General features: G+C 32.9%; 1 protein-coding gene and 1 non-coding gene across 2 annotated transcripts; both read left to right on the top strand.

Annotated features, from left to right (window-relative positions):
* Positions 1-6,324: 6,324 nt before the first annotated feature.
* Positions 6,325-6,397, top strand: Trnav-cac. The gene has a single exon. It is a non-coding gene; the product is annotated as a tRNA-Val (tRNA).
* Positions 6,398-7,803: 1,406 nt separating this feature from the next.
* LOC106712719 (clavesin-1) lies at positions 7,804-18,261 on the top strand. The gene is made up of 7 exons (XM_045683078.1): positions 7,804-7,894; positions 14,209-14,349; positions 15,543-15,696; positions 16,113-16,271; positions 16,770-16,863; positions 17,217-17,433; positions 18,110-18,261. The coding sequence occupies exons 2-7, from the start codon at positions 14,217-14,219 to the stop codon at positions 18,259-18,261; spliced, it is 909 nt and encodes a 302-aa protein (XP_045539034.1). The 5' UTR covers positions 7,804-7,894; positions 14,209-14,216.
* The last annotated feature ends 488 nt before the right edge of the window (positions 18,262-18,749 follow it).

The raw sequence follows: 18,749 nt of genomic DNA on the forward strand, positions 1-18,749 counted from the left end.
AGCTGATTTTCTTGGATAAGCATTGAATATGAAATGGAAGTGTACCGTATCTAAAATCTATGTCATTAATAGGCTGCTTTTGTTTATTGGCGTGAGAAATACGCAAAGCATTTATGTAATCTTAGTTATTTGGTGCCAAATAGAACAATTGTGTATATCGCAATGGCGTATGTTTGAGCTGTAATTTCTTAACGTCAAATATCAATTAAACCTAAATAAAATCTAGGTTAGTAATAAACTTTCTTATTCATATCAAGTAATTTGACATATCTGATAGTAAATAGTTTTTTGTTGCAGTAAATGTTGCCATTAAAAATGTATGTTCAACAATCTGTGGTATTCTATTGAATCGGTTTTCAAAACATCTTATCTTAACAGGGTACAGTTTGAACTGTACAATCTATCTGTCTGTATGTTACAATACATCGTTCTTTATAAAATCTCACTATCTAGCTAAATATTTCTGTAATGCGGAATCTAAAAAAACTGTCAGTCGAGACGGCAGAAATGTAATTGCAGGAACTGACATACTACATGTTGGGAATGTACGATTTGTCGTGTCGCAGCGTTTTATAGCTCTACGACTGTACTATTTAGTGCTTCAGGATTCAGGTTTTCTAAACCTTTGGCTAAAAGTTAAAAAGAGTAAAAAGAGAGAAAAAGAGAGAGAGTAAATATATTTATCGCCGCAGAGCTAAAGCACATAGATTTGTGAAAACGTAAGGAGGGTAAAGTTTACTGTTGGTAATTTTACAATATGTTAAAAAAAAAATTAATCTTACATAACCAAGTTTTATTATTTATTAATAACAATAAATATTGATAAAAACGGAAATTATTAGACTGTCATAATGCTATATAATATCTAAAGATGTCGTTACTAATTTTAATTGTATTAAAGAGTTTACGTTGCTCAGTTTATTTTGGTAAATGCAAATGGAAAGGTCCGGGCACGAGGTCGCAAACTGAACGTCTTCGCATTGAACTTCTTCGAGCCAAAATCGACTGCTCGGGCGTAGCAATTAGTGGACATGTATCTTGTGAAACTAAACCATTTAAATGTACAATCTTATAATATAATAGCTATTGCCCGCGACTCCGTCCGCGCGGTATTAATAAAAAACATAATTAGTACCCAACGTATTCTACCAGACTAGGTTTTACATTTATGCCAAATGTCAGTCATGCAGCCGTTCTGGAGATCGCTTCTAATAAACATCCATCAATCCATCCATTTATCTCTACAATCGCATTTATAATATTAGTAAGATTTATACATTACTTAAGTTGGAATTTAAAAAAAAGTTGTTGACATGTTCAGTCGAGTCGACGATTTTGAAAAATTGTTAGTGCAAGATTCGATTGTAGCAATAAGTTTATTTTTTATTCATTAATTATAATTTTATTTTATTCGGTATTTAAGCATCTAGATTTGAGTCTGATGATTTTCCTAAAATTTGGTTATTTTTAGTTTAGTAAAAATCCATTTAATTTTTATTTAAGCTCTTTTTTGTTTTAAAATGAAATTAATAAAAAATACACGAAGTAACTACACATTAACTAGTAATAATTAAAAACTTACCCTAACAACTAATTACTGGTAACTAATTCACACAGAAAATTATTCAAAAAGCGCGGCCTGTCAACTGTCACTTTGAGGTTAGTTTTGGCGCGTGCGTGGTCCGCGTACGCGCGTGTCGCACTGGCAGAAAATACTCGGGTATGAATGGCTTTGCCACCGTTTGGTGAACTTTGATTATTTCACGCAAAGCTTCTCCTAATAACAATAATTTATGTTTTAGATCAAGGTTTCGAAAAGGAAGGGATAAATAATAATAGAGATCAATTAAGATCGCGGATATCGTAAAATATATTGAATGTGCCAAATGAAATTAAATCCAGAGTATATAATGTGTCAACTGTTTTTAAACCCACAGAGTATTAGTAAACTAAGTAATAAGCAGTTGTGTAATATATGTTTTCATCTATGCTTTTTCAAAGAAAATTATGGGTACTGCGGAAGTCTTGTTTTTGATAAGAGAAGGGGGCAAAAGAGCAGCGGAAACACATCCGAAACACCAGAGAAATTGCAGATGCGCTGCCGACCATTACAAAAATGTTTATCGATTCGAATCCTCAATAAAAGTACGATAGTAGAAGTACCCTTTATTAAAAAATCACTAAACGACCACAGCTTATTGTACAACAGAACTTACAACCGCAAACCAATCATGCGTACGGTTACAGCATCGTAAATTATTCGCTGTGTTAGATCCCAGCTGTCTTTGACGCCATAGTTCGTGCGTAAATTATAAAAAAAATTAAATAAGTGGATTTTTTTTACTTTATCGAAAGCTGATGAAAAAATGATTTAATTTTTTTATTTTCGTCAGTAAACACAATATAGATAGATTATTAATCAAAGAAAAAAGTAACAAGTTTGTTTGTTATTTTTTCAACACTACAAAGTAATCTTGTTATGTAAAATATACTTATCTTTTGGTGTAAAAGGAAAGCCTGAAAGAAACTCTACCACCGTAAGGCAAGACAAAATCTATGAATGTGCAAAAAATATGGAAATAAGTAACAGCCTCTAATTTAATTACTAACGTCCTTAACTTAACTACTAAGTTAGGAGTTAAGTTGTTAATACCAGAAGTTTACCTGTAGTAGATGTACACGAGCACAGCAACTTTCCACTACGTTGCGTCACACGTGTGCTGCCGTATGGGTATGGTTAGCAAAACAATACACAAATAAATCATTTTTTTATTTTCATACACAACAAAAATATTTTTTTTTATAGAAAGATGTAATAAGTGACATGGTATTTTAGCCATTAAAGCCTTTATTTATGAAATAGAGTGTATAGTACACTAGAAGCAAGTGCGTCCTTAATTCATCAAATAAAAAAACATGGCGATAGTTTCTTGATCATTAAGCCTCTTATGCCTAATTCTGAGCTATAACGTCTTTTAATTAATAAATAGTAAGCATTATACTCAATATACAGTATATTTTTTGCAGCAAAGCGTTACTTTGTTGAATTATAAAGTACTCGCGCGGTACCTTCTTGTCCTAGAAAAGTGAAGGCATTCTGATGCTCAAAGGTCTGAGTAGTTATTGAGATAAGATCCGCGAGGCTCGGTCGTTTTGGATCTCACTTCAAGGTGGTGGTGGTTTGATTTTTAGCTTAGCAAAAATGCACTAATTTTTATTTTCGTACTAGAATATTTTTTAATATTTAACTCTACATACATATTAGGATTTTTCATATTGGGCATATGTAGGTATCGATAGGAAGTTTGGTTCAGCTGAACGGCCAAACGGGCAACACTCACATAGATTCTTTGTTACCTCTCTATGTATGAGAATCATCGAGCTCATTTTAAACATTTATTGATATATTAGCGGTCGCCATAACTTCGACAGCTCAGAAGTAAAAAATTATAATATGCTCGCGTGCAACAACTATCTTCCCGTACGTTCCGTCAAAATCGGGCCAGCCGTTCCGGAGATTACCCGGAACAAACGCGGTCTGGCGGACAATGCAAACAGACAGAAAGACAAGAATTTGACAAAATGTTTTTCGCAAATATAATATACATGTGTACGAAATATGACTTTTTTACATTACAGACAGACACAACAATTTTATTTACACGTATAATTTTTTTTATATTTTCAAACAACTTATATTTTTTTTCTAACTGTACTTAAAGTAATTCAGTTCGTATAGTTGACGAGATTACACCTACACTTGTTAACATTTATTAGATGCTGTCGTTTTAGTTCTTATCACTAAAGTCATACAGTTTAGAATAACTAAAACGAGTGGTAAATGTTGTTGAATCATTATTTTAGTTACTTCACCATATCTGACAGTTCTGTGAAAAAGCTCTTACCGGCAAACCTTAATCTTGTTTGTTGAATCGATATGATATAAGTGCAAATTACAAAATCAACAGCTCTACTAATGCAGATAACCTTTTAGACGGCCAAATAAACCACACAACTTGGACAAAAAGAATAACAAATACAAACAAGAAAAAAGTAAAAGATTTTTTGATACGATTATTTTTGTTCAAGGCATCGTTTTTCTTTCATAGGCAAAACAATTAGCGGTCATTTAAAAGGTCAAATTGAATAAAAAAAATTCTGATGTTTATGGTACTCTATTGTTTTCCACAAGGCGTAAAATTGACCTTACAATCTCATGTCTTATTGTGTTTTTAACTAGTTACAAGGCAAAAAATGTAAATGTTTATTTGTTCAATAACCTCTTCCCATTTTACAGTATCGGGAAATTTAAAAGTATATCATGTTTAAATTAAAAAGAAAGACAAAAAAAAACTTGAGAGGTGTCAAGGGACACCCGGATGGAACGAAGTTCCTTTCTATTATTTAGTGAAGGAACCAATGTTTATTCTATGAATAAAAAACTTAAGTCTTCACAAGAAGTACATTTTATTTCTATGAATTTTCGTTATATATTGTCACGTCGTTGCCATGGTGAAGTAGCGCTCATTCGTCTATAGCAAAAAGTGTCGTGACAACTTTTCGTAAGAATTTTTTCCGTCTAGCCCCCTTTCACAACGCGCGATAAGGAACTTCGTTCCAAAAATGCTCTTGATTATTTTAACGGCTTCAAACACCTTAATAACTAGAAATCATTTCTATTACAAAAGCTATTACAGCGTGTTTAGCTGTCAAAGTAAATGTCAGTCTCAGATCTACCCCGGGCAGTTAACAGACGCAATGTAACATCGCCACAAGCCACTCAGGAGAAATGTTATAAGATCGCCCTGACATTTCAGTAGCTAGACACAAATGTGAAATAGAACTAGTTACTAGATCAAATTATAAAATAAATGAAGCACCATGTCCGTAACCCGCAGGCGACTACGGTCTTAGAATACTCACGTTCTTTCTTTTACAGTCGATGATCACATAAATTAATACCGAGGTTTCGACTGCCTGTTGACACCGTGATGGGTAACGTGTTCCATATTGATGTCTCTGTTTTTTAAGAGAATGATAGATAAGGCAATATATGTCGATACAAGTGTCTTTGCAGTCAAAACCCACAGTTAAAATAGAGATGACGTAGCTCAGTTAACTCACAACGGGATGAATAGGTTAAACTTTCAACTTCAACAATGATATTCGTACATATTTAGTTTGGAAGCATCCAATAGATTATTATTTGTAATTTGGATAGCTTCTTACAAGAAATAGAAATAATCTCCGATATGTCAGTCCAAACTGCCTTCAGAAAGTTTATTGAAATGGTTCAAAGAACTACCTATACATAAGTACACAAGTGCATTATAGTACATACTTTGATTAAATAAACATGTTATTTAAAAAATGACGACTTTATATAGGTATAACTCCAATACAAAACGCCAATTTCATATCTAAGTACCTAATATTTTCTATGGGAAACAATACGACTACAATTAGTCGTGTCTAGCTACATAGTACAAAGAGACAGTCCATTACTTAAGTTTAACTTAGTTGTAACTTAACCTGGATCCGTACTGTCCGGTTGCGGGCAATCCCGTGGCGTTTCCCACGCTGAATCACTTTCCGTTTCAACCAGACCGTTCAACTCACGATCTACTAGTGATTTACTACTATCGATAATTTTTATCGATGAACAATCTAATATTAACTTGTTAAGTTTCAACAAACAATTGTGACTTGAACACGTTTTCAATTGCTTATGTTGTTTTTCTAATCTTTTTTAATTTTAAATTAAAACTGACAACATTCGCCAATTTTAGGAGTATTCTTGATATCTGTGATATACTTTTAAACGTATTAACTAGTTAATACTTTTACGAAACTATAAAAAGCTATGGGGAATACTTAACTATTTCAAGTAAAGTAAGGAAAAGTTGAGGTTTATGAACGTTTGGAACGTAAATTCCGAAACAAAACAGTATTATTGTTAATTACAATTTGCAACGAAATGAGGTCAATATATTAGTCTATAACGAGAGAAAGGACAGTATGCTTATTGATTGAAATAAAAGGAAAAAATCTCTTTTAAAATATCGATATATTGCTAATAGTTTTGAGGCACATCTCTATTGTTTGTACAAAAGTCGTTCGAGCGCGGAGATGTACTCACGGTTAACTGTTATTATCTCTTATGTAATGTAAGAAATTATTGTTTTTAATGATTATCTCAATGCGAAATTGCTATATATAAAGTGCATGTTTGTTTGGTAATTGAATTGGATTATTTTAATCGATACCTAGTATCTTGAACTTTTACAAATGTTTAAATATTGAAATTTCAACTAACTCCAACAGGTTTCCGTAGTGTAGCGGTTATCACGTGTGCTTCACACGCACAAGGTCCCCGGTTCGATCCCGGGCGGAAACAATCTCTTTTAGTTTTTTTAACAATAAAAATTGAAAGTTTTTGATGTTATTTTTTTATTTTATTTTATAAGATAAGTAATACGGATATTTAAGAAAGAAAGTTTTTGATCTTTAGAAACATAAAAAGTACTTTAAAAATCTGACTTATGTTAATAAACTTGCCCTTTATATAAATTTGAATAATCGTAAATATTTCTATATTATCACATAGACACAAGAATTTTTCAGCACTAGATAACATTTTATACGTTGCAACAATGATAAACGTTGTAGTAGTGTACAAAATGTATCATAGATGGCGTTATATTAACAAGTACTTCAAATAATATATTTTAGGAAATATTGCAGTGTAATTTACTTATTTCCAAGAATTCGTCGAGTTAATGGTTTGTGAGTTAATTGAATTAAAGGTTATTTGAATGTCAGATTTATTTAAAAAAAAATTTTTATATTCTTAAATATATATTTACACATTTAGGCATAATTTAAAAGATTTAAAAAAAGTCGTAATCATGAGCCGGTTGACCTTTTTTTCCGCCAAAGTGTTTAAACATAAATTACCGTTCTTTTTAACAAGTACAATTCTCAAATTCTGTATATATTAATCACCAGAATAAAGAAAGTCAAAAATACATCAAAAACAAAAGCCAAAAATAAAACAATGGCCCTAGAGATTAATTTGCTTGGGTTGTGACCTTTGTGACTGTTTAGAAACGGACTAAGGATTTACTGCTGTTGCGTACTAAGGATTTCCTACATGCTTACTTACACAAGTAAGATATAGTATAGAGCGGTAAATTTTTCAATAATTTTATTAAATAAATTATTCAAAAATATACCGCAATTGCTACGATCCTGATTTACAAAGAAGTGTCTACGCTTTACTATATTAATATACACAAACGCATACTGACTCAATTGTACATTAAACTTATTGTTCGTTTTTATATTACAGAGGTGAATGCGCGAGGTTGACATGTCCTGTCACTTAATAGTTAAAGGACATGCCCAAGACATTTTATCCGGTGGTCATAAAGCACTTCTATTCAATTTAGTTTACAGGCTGATTAAGAAACATTTTTTTTAAATATTAGTAGATTTAATAGCCTTAATAACGAAGCTGTAGATTTGTTCTAGGATGTAGTTCACAACAATAGTCGAATAGCGGACCTCGAACCCTTAAGCTTTAGGCAATAGTACATCGATTTCCATCAAATTACGCCTGGAGGTTCAGCATTTTGCAAGAAGCAAAACTAACCAGAAATTACAAAGTAAATTTGTAAATTATCTTAATTATCGAATGAAATCGTTATGAAGGATTTTTTTCAGTAAGATTGTCATTTAAATCTGCAACTTCCTTATAAACAAAGAACAGGAACTTTCATGCACTTGAATAGTAGAAAAGGCGCTAAAGAGCTGTTAGTTTATGCGAAAACTTCGTGCGATACACTCGCGTTTGTAATCGCACGATTTCAAGATAGACCGAGGAGAGATTTGGGTAAGTTTTATATTTAAGTTTTACTTATTACGACCAAATCCAACGACCTTGACAATTTATCATTGTTTTGGTTTTTTTTTATTACTCACATTTTTAATATTTTGAGCGACATTTCACGTAAGTTGTCGACTACGAGTTCAATGCACTGATTTAAAACTAGCTTTCTCCCGCAACTCTGACCGCTCGTATTTAAAAAACGAACTAAGTAGCCTATGAGTTCTTTCAGACTATTTTCTACAACCGTGACAAATTTCATCAAGATCCGTTGAATCGTTCCGGATATATCTTCAAACAAACATCCATCTATCCTTTCGCATTTATAATATTATTAAGATAAAACGTTTTTTATTCATAAGTGGTATATTTAGTGCTACTTCCACTCTTGATCGTGGTAACAAAAAGTTTTCCTTCCCATTAAGAATATATATAAATAATAAATAAATAAATAAATAAAATAACATTTAATCCTTCCCACCATTACAACGCAATAAAAAACTAACATATTACAAAATAATTATAAATACATAAAACAGAATAAAATTAAAATTACACTAGCATAAAGAAACATTTATAATTAACGTTGCAATGCTGACCGGATAGGGTCCTCCCTCAGCTTTGTATGCTGGGTGCTCCTCTCTGGAACACTCAGCGCTGATCTTCCGCGAAAACCCTCACGACTATCCGCACGCCAGTTGCAGCGGTGGATAACCAAACATAAATATTTATATATATAAAGATAAATAAAAATTTCAATATTACAAAAGATAAAATAAGATAAGAACTAATAAATAATATAAGAACTATGGTATAAAAAGAAGTTAAAGTTATGTATAATTAACGGGTCCTAAGTTCAATATGCAAGGTATTTAAAACAATATTAAAGAAAAGAAAAAAAAAACTTATTCACTATCATTACTTCAATGTAACTTAAAACAAATAGAAATTCTGGAATAATATTAGTCTCCCTTTTACATATGTACATTTCGATAAGCAGCCAAAGAGTGCAGGAAAAAAAAAAAAAAATTAGAAAAAAGATTTATTATAAATTTTCTGCTTTTGGACTTCTAATAAAAATGCTTTTAGCTTTCTTTTAAAAGTTAATTTAGTTAGCGCATTCTTAATAGGTGGCGGGATATTATTCCAACATCTCGTGGCAGCGTATCGAAAACTACCTCGAAATGCGGCAGACTTATGTCGCTTTGTGCATAGTTGCAAAGACCCCTGTCTTTGTTTGGGACGGCTACCTTTAGACCACTCAAGCTTACAAAATAGGTAACTAGGTGACTGTAAATTAATTATATCAAAAAGAAGACAAGCTAGATGCAGTTTCCTACGGTAACCGATCTTTAAAATATTGTTTTCATTGAAAAACGGCGTTACGTGACTACGTGGCGGCACATTAAAACAGAAACGGGCACATGCGTTTTGAACCCTCTGTATTATCTTTTCAGTCCTAGCATATAAACGCGGCCCATAAACTACATCTGTATAATTTAGTTTTGACAACACCAGCGTGTCCACCAACTGTTTACGAAGGCGTTCATTTACATATCCCCGAATTTTGTACAGTAATTTTAATCTATAGAAACAGTTGCGTACGATTTTAGATATGTAACTTTCGTACCGTAGGTATTGGTCTAGCTCTAATCCTAAATTTCGAGCTTCATAAACACGCTCAACAATCTCATTTCCTAACCTTACCTGGCAATCAGTCGGTATACTGTTAATTTGATACTTGGATCCGAAAATTATGTACTTCGTCTTGCCGGGATTTAGAATAAGACTGTTGTTTATGGACCAATTTTGTAACCTTTCAAGGTCTTCATTAAGAGATTTTATAGCAGAGTCCAATTCACTACTTTTAAATGAGATGTATATCTGTAAATCGTCAGCGTATAAATGATATTTGCAATTTTGTATGCACTTTATTATATCAGCAGTATATAAAACAAAGAGAATAGGAGATAGGATAGTTCCCTGGGGGGTTCCTCTTGTAAGGGGGCGATAATCTGAACGCCATATGCGACCGTCGTCTCTAGCCACTTCGACACACTGACCACGACCTGTGAGGAAACTTTGGAACCATTTTACCGTATTCGCTTCGAACCCGTAATACGACATCTTAGAGAGAAGTAGTGGTATATCTATACAATCAAATGCCCTTGAGAAATCTAGAAGCACTAACAATGTGCACATGCCGTCGTCCTGAGCGGCGATAATGTTGTCAGTGACATCTAAAAGAGCTGTGGTTGTGCTATGACCTTTTCTAAACCCAGACTGGAATTCGGGTAGTACATTGATAGTTTCTAAGTACTCCACTAATTGGAGTTTGACAACTTTCTCAACAATTTTTGAAATACAGGGTAATACACTGATCGGGCGAAGATCTTTAAGTTCCTGGGGGTTAGGTTTTTTTGGTAGAGGTCGGACTATGGCGGTCTTCCAGATTTCTGGGAAGCTGGATGTTGTTATTGAGCAGTTGACAATAGAGGTTATTGCAGTTAGAGATTGGGGTAACGTCATAATCAACATTTTAAGTGAAATACCATCGGTGCCCTCCGCATTCGATTTAAGGTTAGAAATAATTTTAGATATCATTAGCTCATTAACAGGTTGAAGTGAAAAACTTGTATTATTAGTATAGAGATGTGTGTCAAAGAAGCGAAGAGTTGATTGGTCAACACATGGGATCCCTGGTATATTTAAAAAATGATTGTTTATTTTGTCAGGGTATGCAAGATGTGCTGGTAAGTAGGTATCTTGTTTAGGAGGTAGAACCGTCGACTTCAAATTGTTCCATAACATCTTTGGGTTTTTCAAATTATTATTTATGTTAAAATCAAAAAATGCTTTTTTTTCGCTATGAATAGCACTAACAACTAAGTTTTTTAGTGTTTTGTAATATGATTTATGTGAATCTAGTTTAGTTTTTAAATACCGCTTGTGGGCTAAATTCCTAAGTCTCATCATAACTTTAATTGTATGTGTTATCCAAGGCGGATTTTGCGCTTTAGTCACAATAGTATTTGACGGGGCAAATATATCAAATAAACATATAACGTATGAGTTAAAGAGGTGCACTTTAAGGTTTATGTCTGGCACGGAGATTATATCGTTCCAATTTATTGATTCTAGAGTTGAATTAAAAATGTCTACAGGTATATCTTTTAGCGGCCTATATCTGATTCTCCGTGGATGTAATTTAAGTCTTTCACTGTGCAGTTCGCAAATTAACAAAGCATGATTGCTCAAAGGCGCAACAGGTTCCACCTCAATACGTCGCGTTCTCAAATCGGTACAAATAACATCTATTAATGTTTGGCTGTGATCTGTGAAGTGAGTGGGGGATGTGATCAATTGCACTAAGTTCAAGCTAGACAGAAAAGTGTTAAACTTATTAACTTTTACATCGTTTGAGTGTAACATGTCGATGTTGAAATCTCCTAGTAGGATAATATTTTCACAAAAAGCTAAAGAGTTTATGGATAAAGTGACCGCGTCAAAAAATGAGTCGACGTCAAGCCACGGTGGACGATAAGCGGTACCAATAGCGAGCATCTTGTTGTCCATTTTAAACGTTAACCACATTTGTTCAACAAAAATGCGCGATTCTTCAATGGGGTGAGAGAAGACGCGGGCGTTTATACCACGCTTTACGTAAAAGCCGACACCACCGCCCCGGCCACCACGCACGTTGCGCGGGCGCGGTGCGTGCAACAGCCGATAGCCAGCGGGACGAGGGGCGCTGCCCTCCTCGCCTGCACGTAGCCACGTCTCGCCCACAGCCATCACATCAATGGCATGGCGCTCCACAACCGCGACAAATTCTTCGCAATAGGTATTCAGTGAGCCAACGTTGAGAAAACCTATCTTTAAAAATGACTTAAGGCCGGTGAATATATTTGCTCATAATAAGTTTGAAATAATAGGTATTAAACGAGAATATCAATGAAGCTATATTAAAAGAAATTTTTTGTAAGGTTCCGTTAAAATTAATAATTGAAATATCATAGTATAATGAAGTTGTTTGTCTACTTGCACATTTACATAAGTACTTGCATATATATAATACAAACAATACAAATACATATACATATATATTACACTTCAGACAATCAAGTTCAAAATAACAAGGACCCCAACGGACAGAATTGCAACAAAAACATAAACTATGATAGCACAACAGTAAGATTAAAGTCAAAACTACAATCTTTATAAAATCAGTAGAATATAAATTAAAAAAGAAAAGCCGATAAAGCATGGATTTAAATAACCCGTATGTACACACATTATTTAATAGTATTATGTGATAACTACAAAAATATTTTACCATAATACCACAATAGTAAAGACTATAGCATCTTCGTAAATTAAGAAACAACCTTGTATTGATATGAAAATAAGAAAAGAGCGAACAATACAGAAGTATGACTGGATCATTGAGACACTGGCTGTTTAATAATGTTTGTATAAAATTGTAATACAATACATCGTAGTAAATAGAATGATGTTTTATTACTATCCAACATGAACAAAATATTTGTAATAATAGTAAAATAAGAAAATAAAAGTATAGAAAAAAAAATGTAAACAAGAACGGACAAAAAGTTATTGTGGGTAAGTCTGCGGCACGCAAGCTATTTAGTTTTAACAAATGGTAATTGAAAAGGTGATTTAAATAGTACTTTAGAAAAAATAACTCTATTATAAGCGATATGCAATCTAAGTGTTTGAATATTATTAAATTATAGCAAAAAATATTGAATGGAGTGTAATAACCGCACTCGATTTGACTTGTGATAAAATCCAAGTTAGTATATTAATTGGTGTCACATATAACATAATAGGTATAATACAATATAATAGGTGTATAATAGGTGTACTAATAGGGTAGGGTAGGGTATCTAATACTAACTATAATAGGTGTCACATTAATAAGATTATCATCTTACTAGTAGTATTATAAATGCGAATGTTTAGATGGATGTTTGTTTGAAGTTATCTCAGAACAGATGTAAAACATAATCTGAAATAACACATAGGCTACTTATTAAGTTTTTTTTTAATTCCGCGCGGTCGGATTCGTCGGTGACTGTAAGTAATTCTATAAAGGGGATTAAAAATGAATGCTGTTAAAAGATACAATGAAATCGAAAGGCGACGCAGATAAAGGATTTTTTTTTACTGTTTGTTTACAGCATTGTTTTATAGTAATTATAAATGAAACTTTTCAGATGTCGACATAACAAAATTTGCATAACCAAGTTATTTCACACACAATTTTACAAATACATTTAATTATTTTCAGCTTTACTTCTCGGGCAACCTTACGGTTAATAAAATAAAATTGTTAGTTGACAAAGATTTTCTTATCACGATAAGAAGTTAAGTGATATATAACATTAGTTTAAATAAATAAATAAATTGTAGTCTTACATAGAAACGACTAAAACATTCACGTATATATATCCGGTGTCGGCACCGACTAGTTTCGAACCCTTCGGGGGCCCTTCATCAGGGTGAGTGGGACTGGTATTATTTCGCGTACGCGGCCCGTCGCTCACATATATATATACGTGAGTGTTTTAGCCGTTCCTATATAAGTTAATGATAATGTCTCACGAAAGTTTGAATAATTTAATTGTAATCTATTTTTCTGACTGACTGAAAATTAAATAAACTAGGTTAATATAACAAATAACTTCACTAAATCGTTAAAAATAAAAAGAGAACAAATAACAGGACGAGTTTGCGTTGAGTCGTAAAAAATATTAATAAAACGAAACAACAAACTGCAAATAAGGAAATAATTATTTTTTTTAATGTTTTAAATTAACCGATTTTTTTTTCAATAATTATGCAAGCTATTTTTTGCGTGAATTCGCGCGTATTTTTTTCTTCGTTTTAAACGCACTTCAAAGGCTCGTTTTGTAACATATTTGACTGTTTAACCTTATTTAATTTTATCGGCTAAAAGGAATGTCAATTAATAATCGATTAATATCTCAGTTAATAGGTTGCACCAAGCGTAGTGTGTCAATTACATGGCACACTACTAATAGTTTATACGTTATTCCAAACAGTAGTCTTCGTGCTAAATTTCATCCAGATTCTTTAGTAAGATCTGAATCTCAAGTCAAAAAGATTTTTTTTTTAATTTCAATACATCAACGAAGCGCCTTGATTAAAATTGACCAATGATTTAAAACAATTTGGTCAAAATGGGCAACATCGTTTTTTGTTATTGGGTCTTAAATCATTCATGCATGATTTAAGACCCAATAAATTAATTATCAATTTTATTGTTTTTTCAGACATTACAATGCCAGAAATTGTGCAGCAGTTTCCCGTTGAAAAGGAGTATGAAAAAAATAAGAACATAACAGCAGAAGATATAAAGAAGTTAAGAGAATGGTTGAGTACTCAGCCACATCTACCCGGTGAACATTTAAGTGGTGAGTTACTTGTTTTTAGAAGAATATGCTAAGTAACTTTTTTACATTCCGTTTCCGTATTTGTTTTTAATAATGATTCGACTTAAGACTCGATTTACTATGGGCTTCTAAGACCAAAATCTCCGCTTTAAAGCATATAGTTATCTCTGTTTTGTCAAAGATAATGACAAAGATGACGATTTAGTATATCCAGTGATTTTAGCCTCTGAAAACCAATAGTCAAACACTTAAAATGCGCAAAAACTAAGATATTAATATCTCTTTGAATTCCTTTTAAACACTTATTCAAGAACAACTTCTTCTTCTTGAGGTGCCTCTCCGACTAGCGAAGGTTGGCGGTCAGTTCTCCATATTTCTGTTTATCCCTTGCGAGGCGAAACAGTTGGGCGCACTCGCAATTCCAGTCCACTCTATGATGTTCCGCAACCATGATTTCTTCCAAGAACAACTAATTAATTTAAAAAAAAATTTTAAAAATATAATTTAAAAAAAAACAATAAAACCGAATAAACGAAACGTACAAGCATACTCTGGTGTTTGAAAATTATTACTTGTTGTTTTCCTAATTACATTTATTATAGGTAATATACGTGTTATAGTAAAACTTGATGTAAGCGAAGACCATCAACAAATTACCTCAATTAATGTTTTGTACAGGAAACGATTACAGTGACGTAGATCGGTTACAGATAATACTCGTGTTACAAAGTCAATTAACCAAACCAATGTCACAAATGATTGGTAACTAAGTTAAAAGATAAATTTCCACTGCCAACACTTACACAATAACGTATTATCTTCGGCTCCCGTTCCTTTTGTAAAGTTGTTTTGACGGTGGAAATTTACTGGATTTTACCATCAATTTTCTCGTTACTCTCTTCATTCAATGGTTAAGAAGATTTAATTTAATTAATTTAACTGTTAACTTTTAATATTTACTATTAATTAATCAATATTAAAAGTTTAAATTTAATTAATTGACATTAAAAGTTAATAAATTAATATATGAGTAAGTTTATACGGATGAATGGGTGGCTGTTATAAGGTATCTCCAGAACGGCTCAAGAGATCTTGATGAAATTTGGCACAGACAGAACATAGTCTGGAAGAACGCATAGACTACTAAGTTTTTTTTTAATATCGCACGGACGTAGTTGCGACATCTTAAGCTTAGCTTATATAATAATTTTCAGATTTGGACCTGGCGATCGTATTCCATTGCTGTGATAACAGCTCTGAAGTATCTAAGCAGGTGTTAGACCTACACTACACGTTGCGGACTCTCTTTACAACATTCTTCAAAGATTGCATAGTCGATTTGAAGTTAGAGAAAGTACTGTACAATGTGTAAGTATATATTGACATGGAATTATATATAAACTAAAAATATAATTATCGCTGTCCTCTTCATAGATAATAAAAGGGATAACATGTTAAACAAAATTATTCGACGGTATAAATAATTTTTGTTAAAATATACATTGTTCCAAATTAACGCTTAAATTCTGTTTGCAAATATTTAAGAAGTAGTGCCTGTTAAGGTAATTTTTTTACTAATTCCGCGTGACCGAAGTCGCGGGTAACTGTTAGTGTTACAATTTCCTGTTTTTATTTTTTTGCAAATTTAAGCCCATAAATGCTAGTTTTGGAATTAATTGACCTGTTTACATTATTCCAGTTGTAATCCAGCGCTAATTCGATCTCTGGATTGGAATAATGTGAACTGGACGTAGACATAATTTTTATTTTGTTATTGTTTGCAGGTTGATAGCTCCCCTGCCGACGCCTACAGTGCACGGCTATCGCGCGATGTATCTCAGACTCTTAGATTCCGATTCCCGCAACTTCAACTTCCCAGTTACCGCCAAAGCTATGATGATGGTATTTGATCTTTGGCAGTATCAGGAGGGCACTTGGCCTGGGTATGTTTTGTTATTTGCCCTTATTTTATATTTTCAAACACAATATAAAAGGAGTAATTTTTTTTGGACTCAGTATGATGTCTTATACATCTTTTAAATTTTAGTTGACAATGTGACAGTAAAAAAACGTATAAGGTCTTTCGTACACAAGAAAACGTAAATCTTCGAATATATTATTATATCTTTGCGTCGCAAGTAATCGCGTTGCGCGCTTCGTACTCACAACATATATCGTCGACGCTAGTTGTATATTCGGTCAGAAAAGGCATAGCCACTACATGTCAACTGTATAGACGTGCTCCGCCATCTTGAATATCGCAGCGACTTTTTTCATGGCGGTCCTGACAAGCAGTTTGAGAAGATTGGTTTTGGCGATATCAGATAGAAATGTCACATGACCAAAATTGCCAGATTTATACGTAAGACATACGTTGCATTGGGTACGAAGGGCCTAACTTCGCGATTTTCTTTAATACATAATGTTTAATTGTTCACCAGGTTTGTCCTGATGATAGACATGGACCAGGCCACGTTGGGTCACATCGCCAAGTTAGATGTCATGAGTATCAAGCAGGTTTTATATTTTCTACAAGTGAGTTTTTTTTTATTTCCTAATAATACAATGTCTTAGAACTCCTTGTTTAAATACAAATTGTAACGTGATCATAAAAATGTGACCTACATGATAATCCTTGTACACAAGTTTAGAAGTTGTTTATGATTGAATTTATCTACCAGACAGCTGTAAAAAAATACTCTGAATAGCAAAAGACAATAGACAGTTTGTCTAGATTTTACCGTTACTTAAATTTATTTCTACTTTTTAAGTTTATGTTTAATGGAAAATACAAAAATTCAAATAATATAAAAAACCAAAATCAACTTTAGTCATAATATAATGTAAAATATAATTTTTTCAAATATGACCCCATATTTATTTACCAGGAAGCAATGCTGGTCAAACTAAAAGGTTTGCATTTCTTAAACGCACCTAACTTCATGGACAAAGTGATGATGTTAATAAAGCCTTTCATAAAGAAGCCTTTGATGGACATTATACATATACACGAGCCGAAGTCTGAAGAACTCTATGAATATGTACCAAAGAAAGCCTTCCCTAAGGAAGAAGGTGGTGAATATAAAGATCACGTGACTATTAGAGGTAATAATATTTTTCTTTTAATATACCAACTATTTAAATTATGCCTGGTTTGAATTATGCCAGTGTAGGCATGGACTGTTTTGGCTGACTAGCGCCAGTTAGTTTTTAGAGCGTAACTGTCTCACTGTACTGGTTTGATGTAAACCAGGCATTAATGAATAATAAAATAATAACTGCGTTGTATTTTTGCCACCAATTAACGCCTTGCTACAGTCCACTTAGCAATACTATAAGGATAATATCAATTTTTCCACTTTATAAGTGCTAAATGACATTAAAGTCACTTCTTATTTATCACTTGCATTCCAAGGTCGTACAGCGCCATCTATAAAAGTGTTATAGTAACGTTTCAATTGTGAACAATGCAATTCGTAATGTCATCGACATAAAATGTCATTAGTATGACCTTTGTTGGTGCAATTTACGCCCGGTAGGGGCGCTGCTTACTTTTTATAATCCATGACGTTCACACGAATATTCGTGCTAGGCACTTGGCTATTTTTTAGTTAGAAATGCGTTTATTGGAAAATACTAAGATGAATAAAAACATTCAAAGAAATACTTTAATATAACTTTATCCCATTTTATAGAAAAAAATAAATAATTAGTAGCGTATATATTAATGTGAAAATTTTAAATTTTAAGTTTTTAGTTATATTTTTTTTATATTTTTCAGACGAAACAATTGAATTATTAAAAACAAATACACAGTTCTTCAAAGAGGAGAGTCTGCGTCGAGTGAACGAAGCGCTCCGACCCGGAGGTAAGAAGACTGTTGAAGACCTGTTCGGAATACAGGGTAGCTTCAAGAAATTAGACATCGATTAGTAATACATGAATTAATTAGAGTTTATGAAAAAAATCTGAGGGGTATTGAAGGGTATTGTGTAAAATGTAAATAAAATGGTTTATTTTTAAAATAGTTGTTTTATTTAATGTCGGTCTTACAAATGTGTCTACACTTGAATAAAAAAATCGATGTAAGTTAGTCTCGTTGTTTCAAAATTCTTGACTGCTACAGACGGCTTTTATTTTTAAAATGAAATGAGTAAGCGGCCACCTGAATTCGCCGAAATAGCGAAGCGACCGACCTATAGACATTTACAATTGCAGATGAGTTACCTATCTTTGATCGACAAAGGATGGACGCACAGAAGAGGATATTTCCCCTTCCTATGAGTCCCCTCGTCCACCACACTTCCCAACATTTCCTTATAAGCAAAGGGTGGGAAAGGGACTAAGATTAGGCCTCTGGCAATCCCACCCATCAGACGAAACGCCAAGTTGTTTCAACTTCACGCCTATCTTAGGTGTGG

This window comes from Papilio machaon, chromosome 21 (genome assembly GCF_912999745.1).
Source record: "Papilio machaon chromosome 21, ilPapMach1.1, whole genome shotgun sequence".
In the NCBI taxonomy this organism is placed as follows: domain Eukaryota; kingdom Metazoa; phylum Arthropoda; class Insecta; order Lepidoptera; family Papilionidae; genus Papilio; species Papilio machaon.

Coding starts and splice junctions, on each gene's coding strand:
- LOC106712719 (XM_045683078.1), top strand. CDS start 14,217: ATGCCAGAAATTGTGCAGCAGTTTCCCGTTGAAAAGGAGTATGAAAAA. Junction 15,697..16,112: donor GAGAAAGTACTGTACAATGT/GTAAGTATATAT, acceptor TATTGTTTGCAG/GTTGATAGCTCCCCTGCCGA. Junction 16,864..17,216: donor AGGTTTTATATTTTCTACAA/GTGAGTTTTTTT, acceptor TTTATTTACCAG/GAAGCAATGCTGGTCAAACT.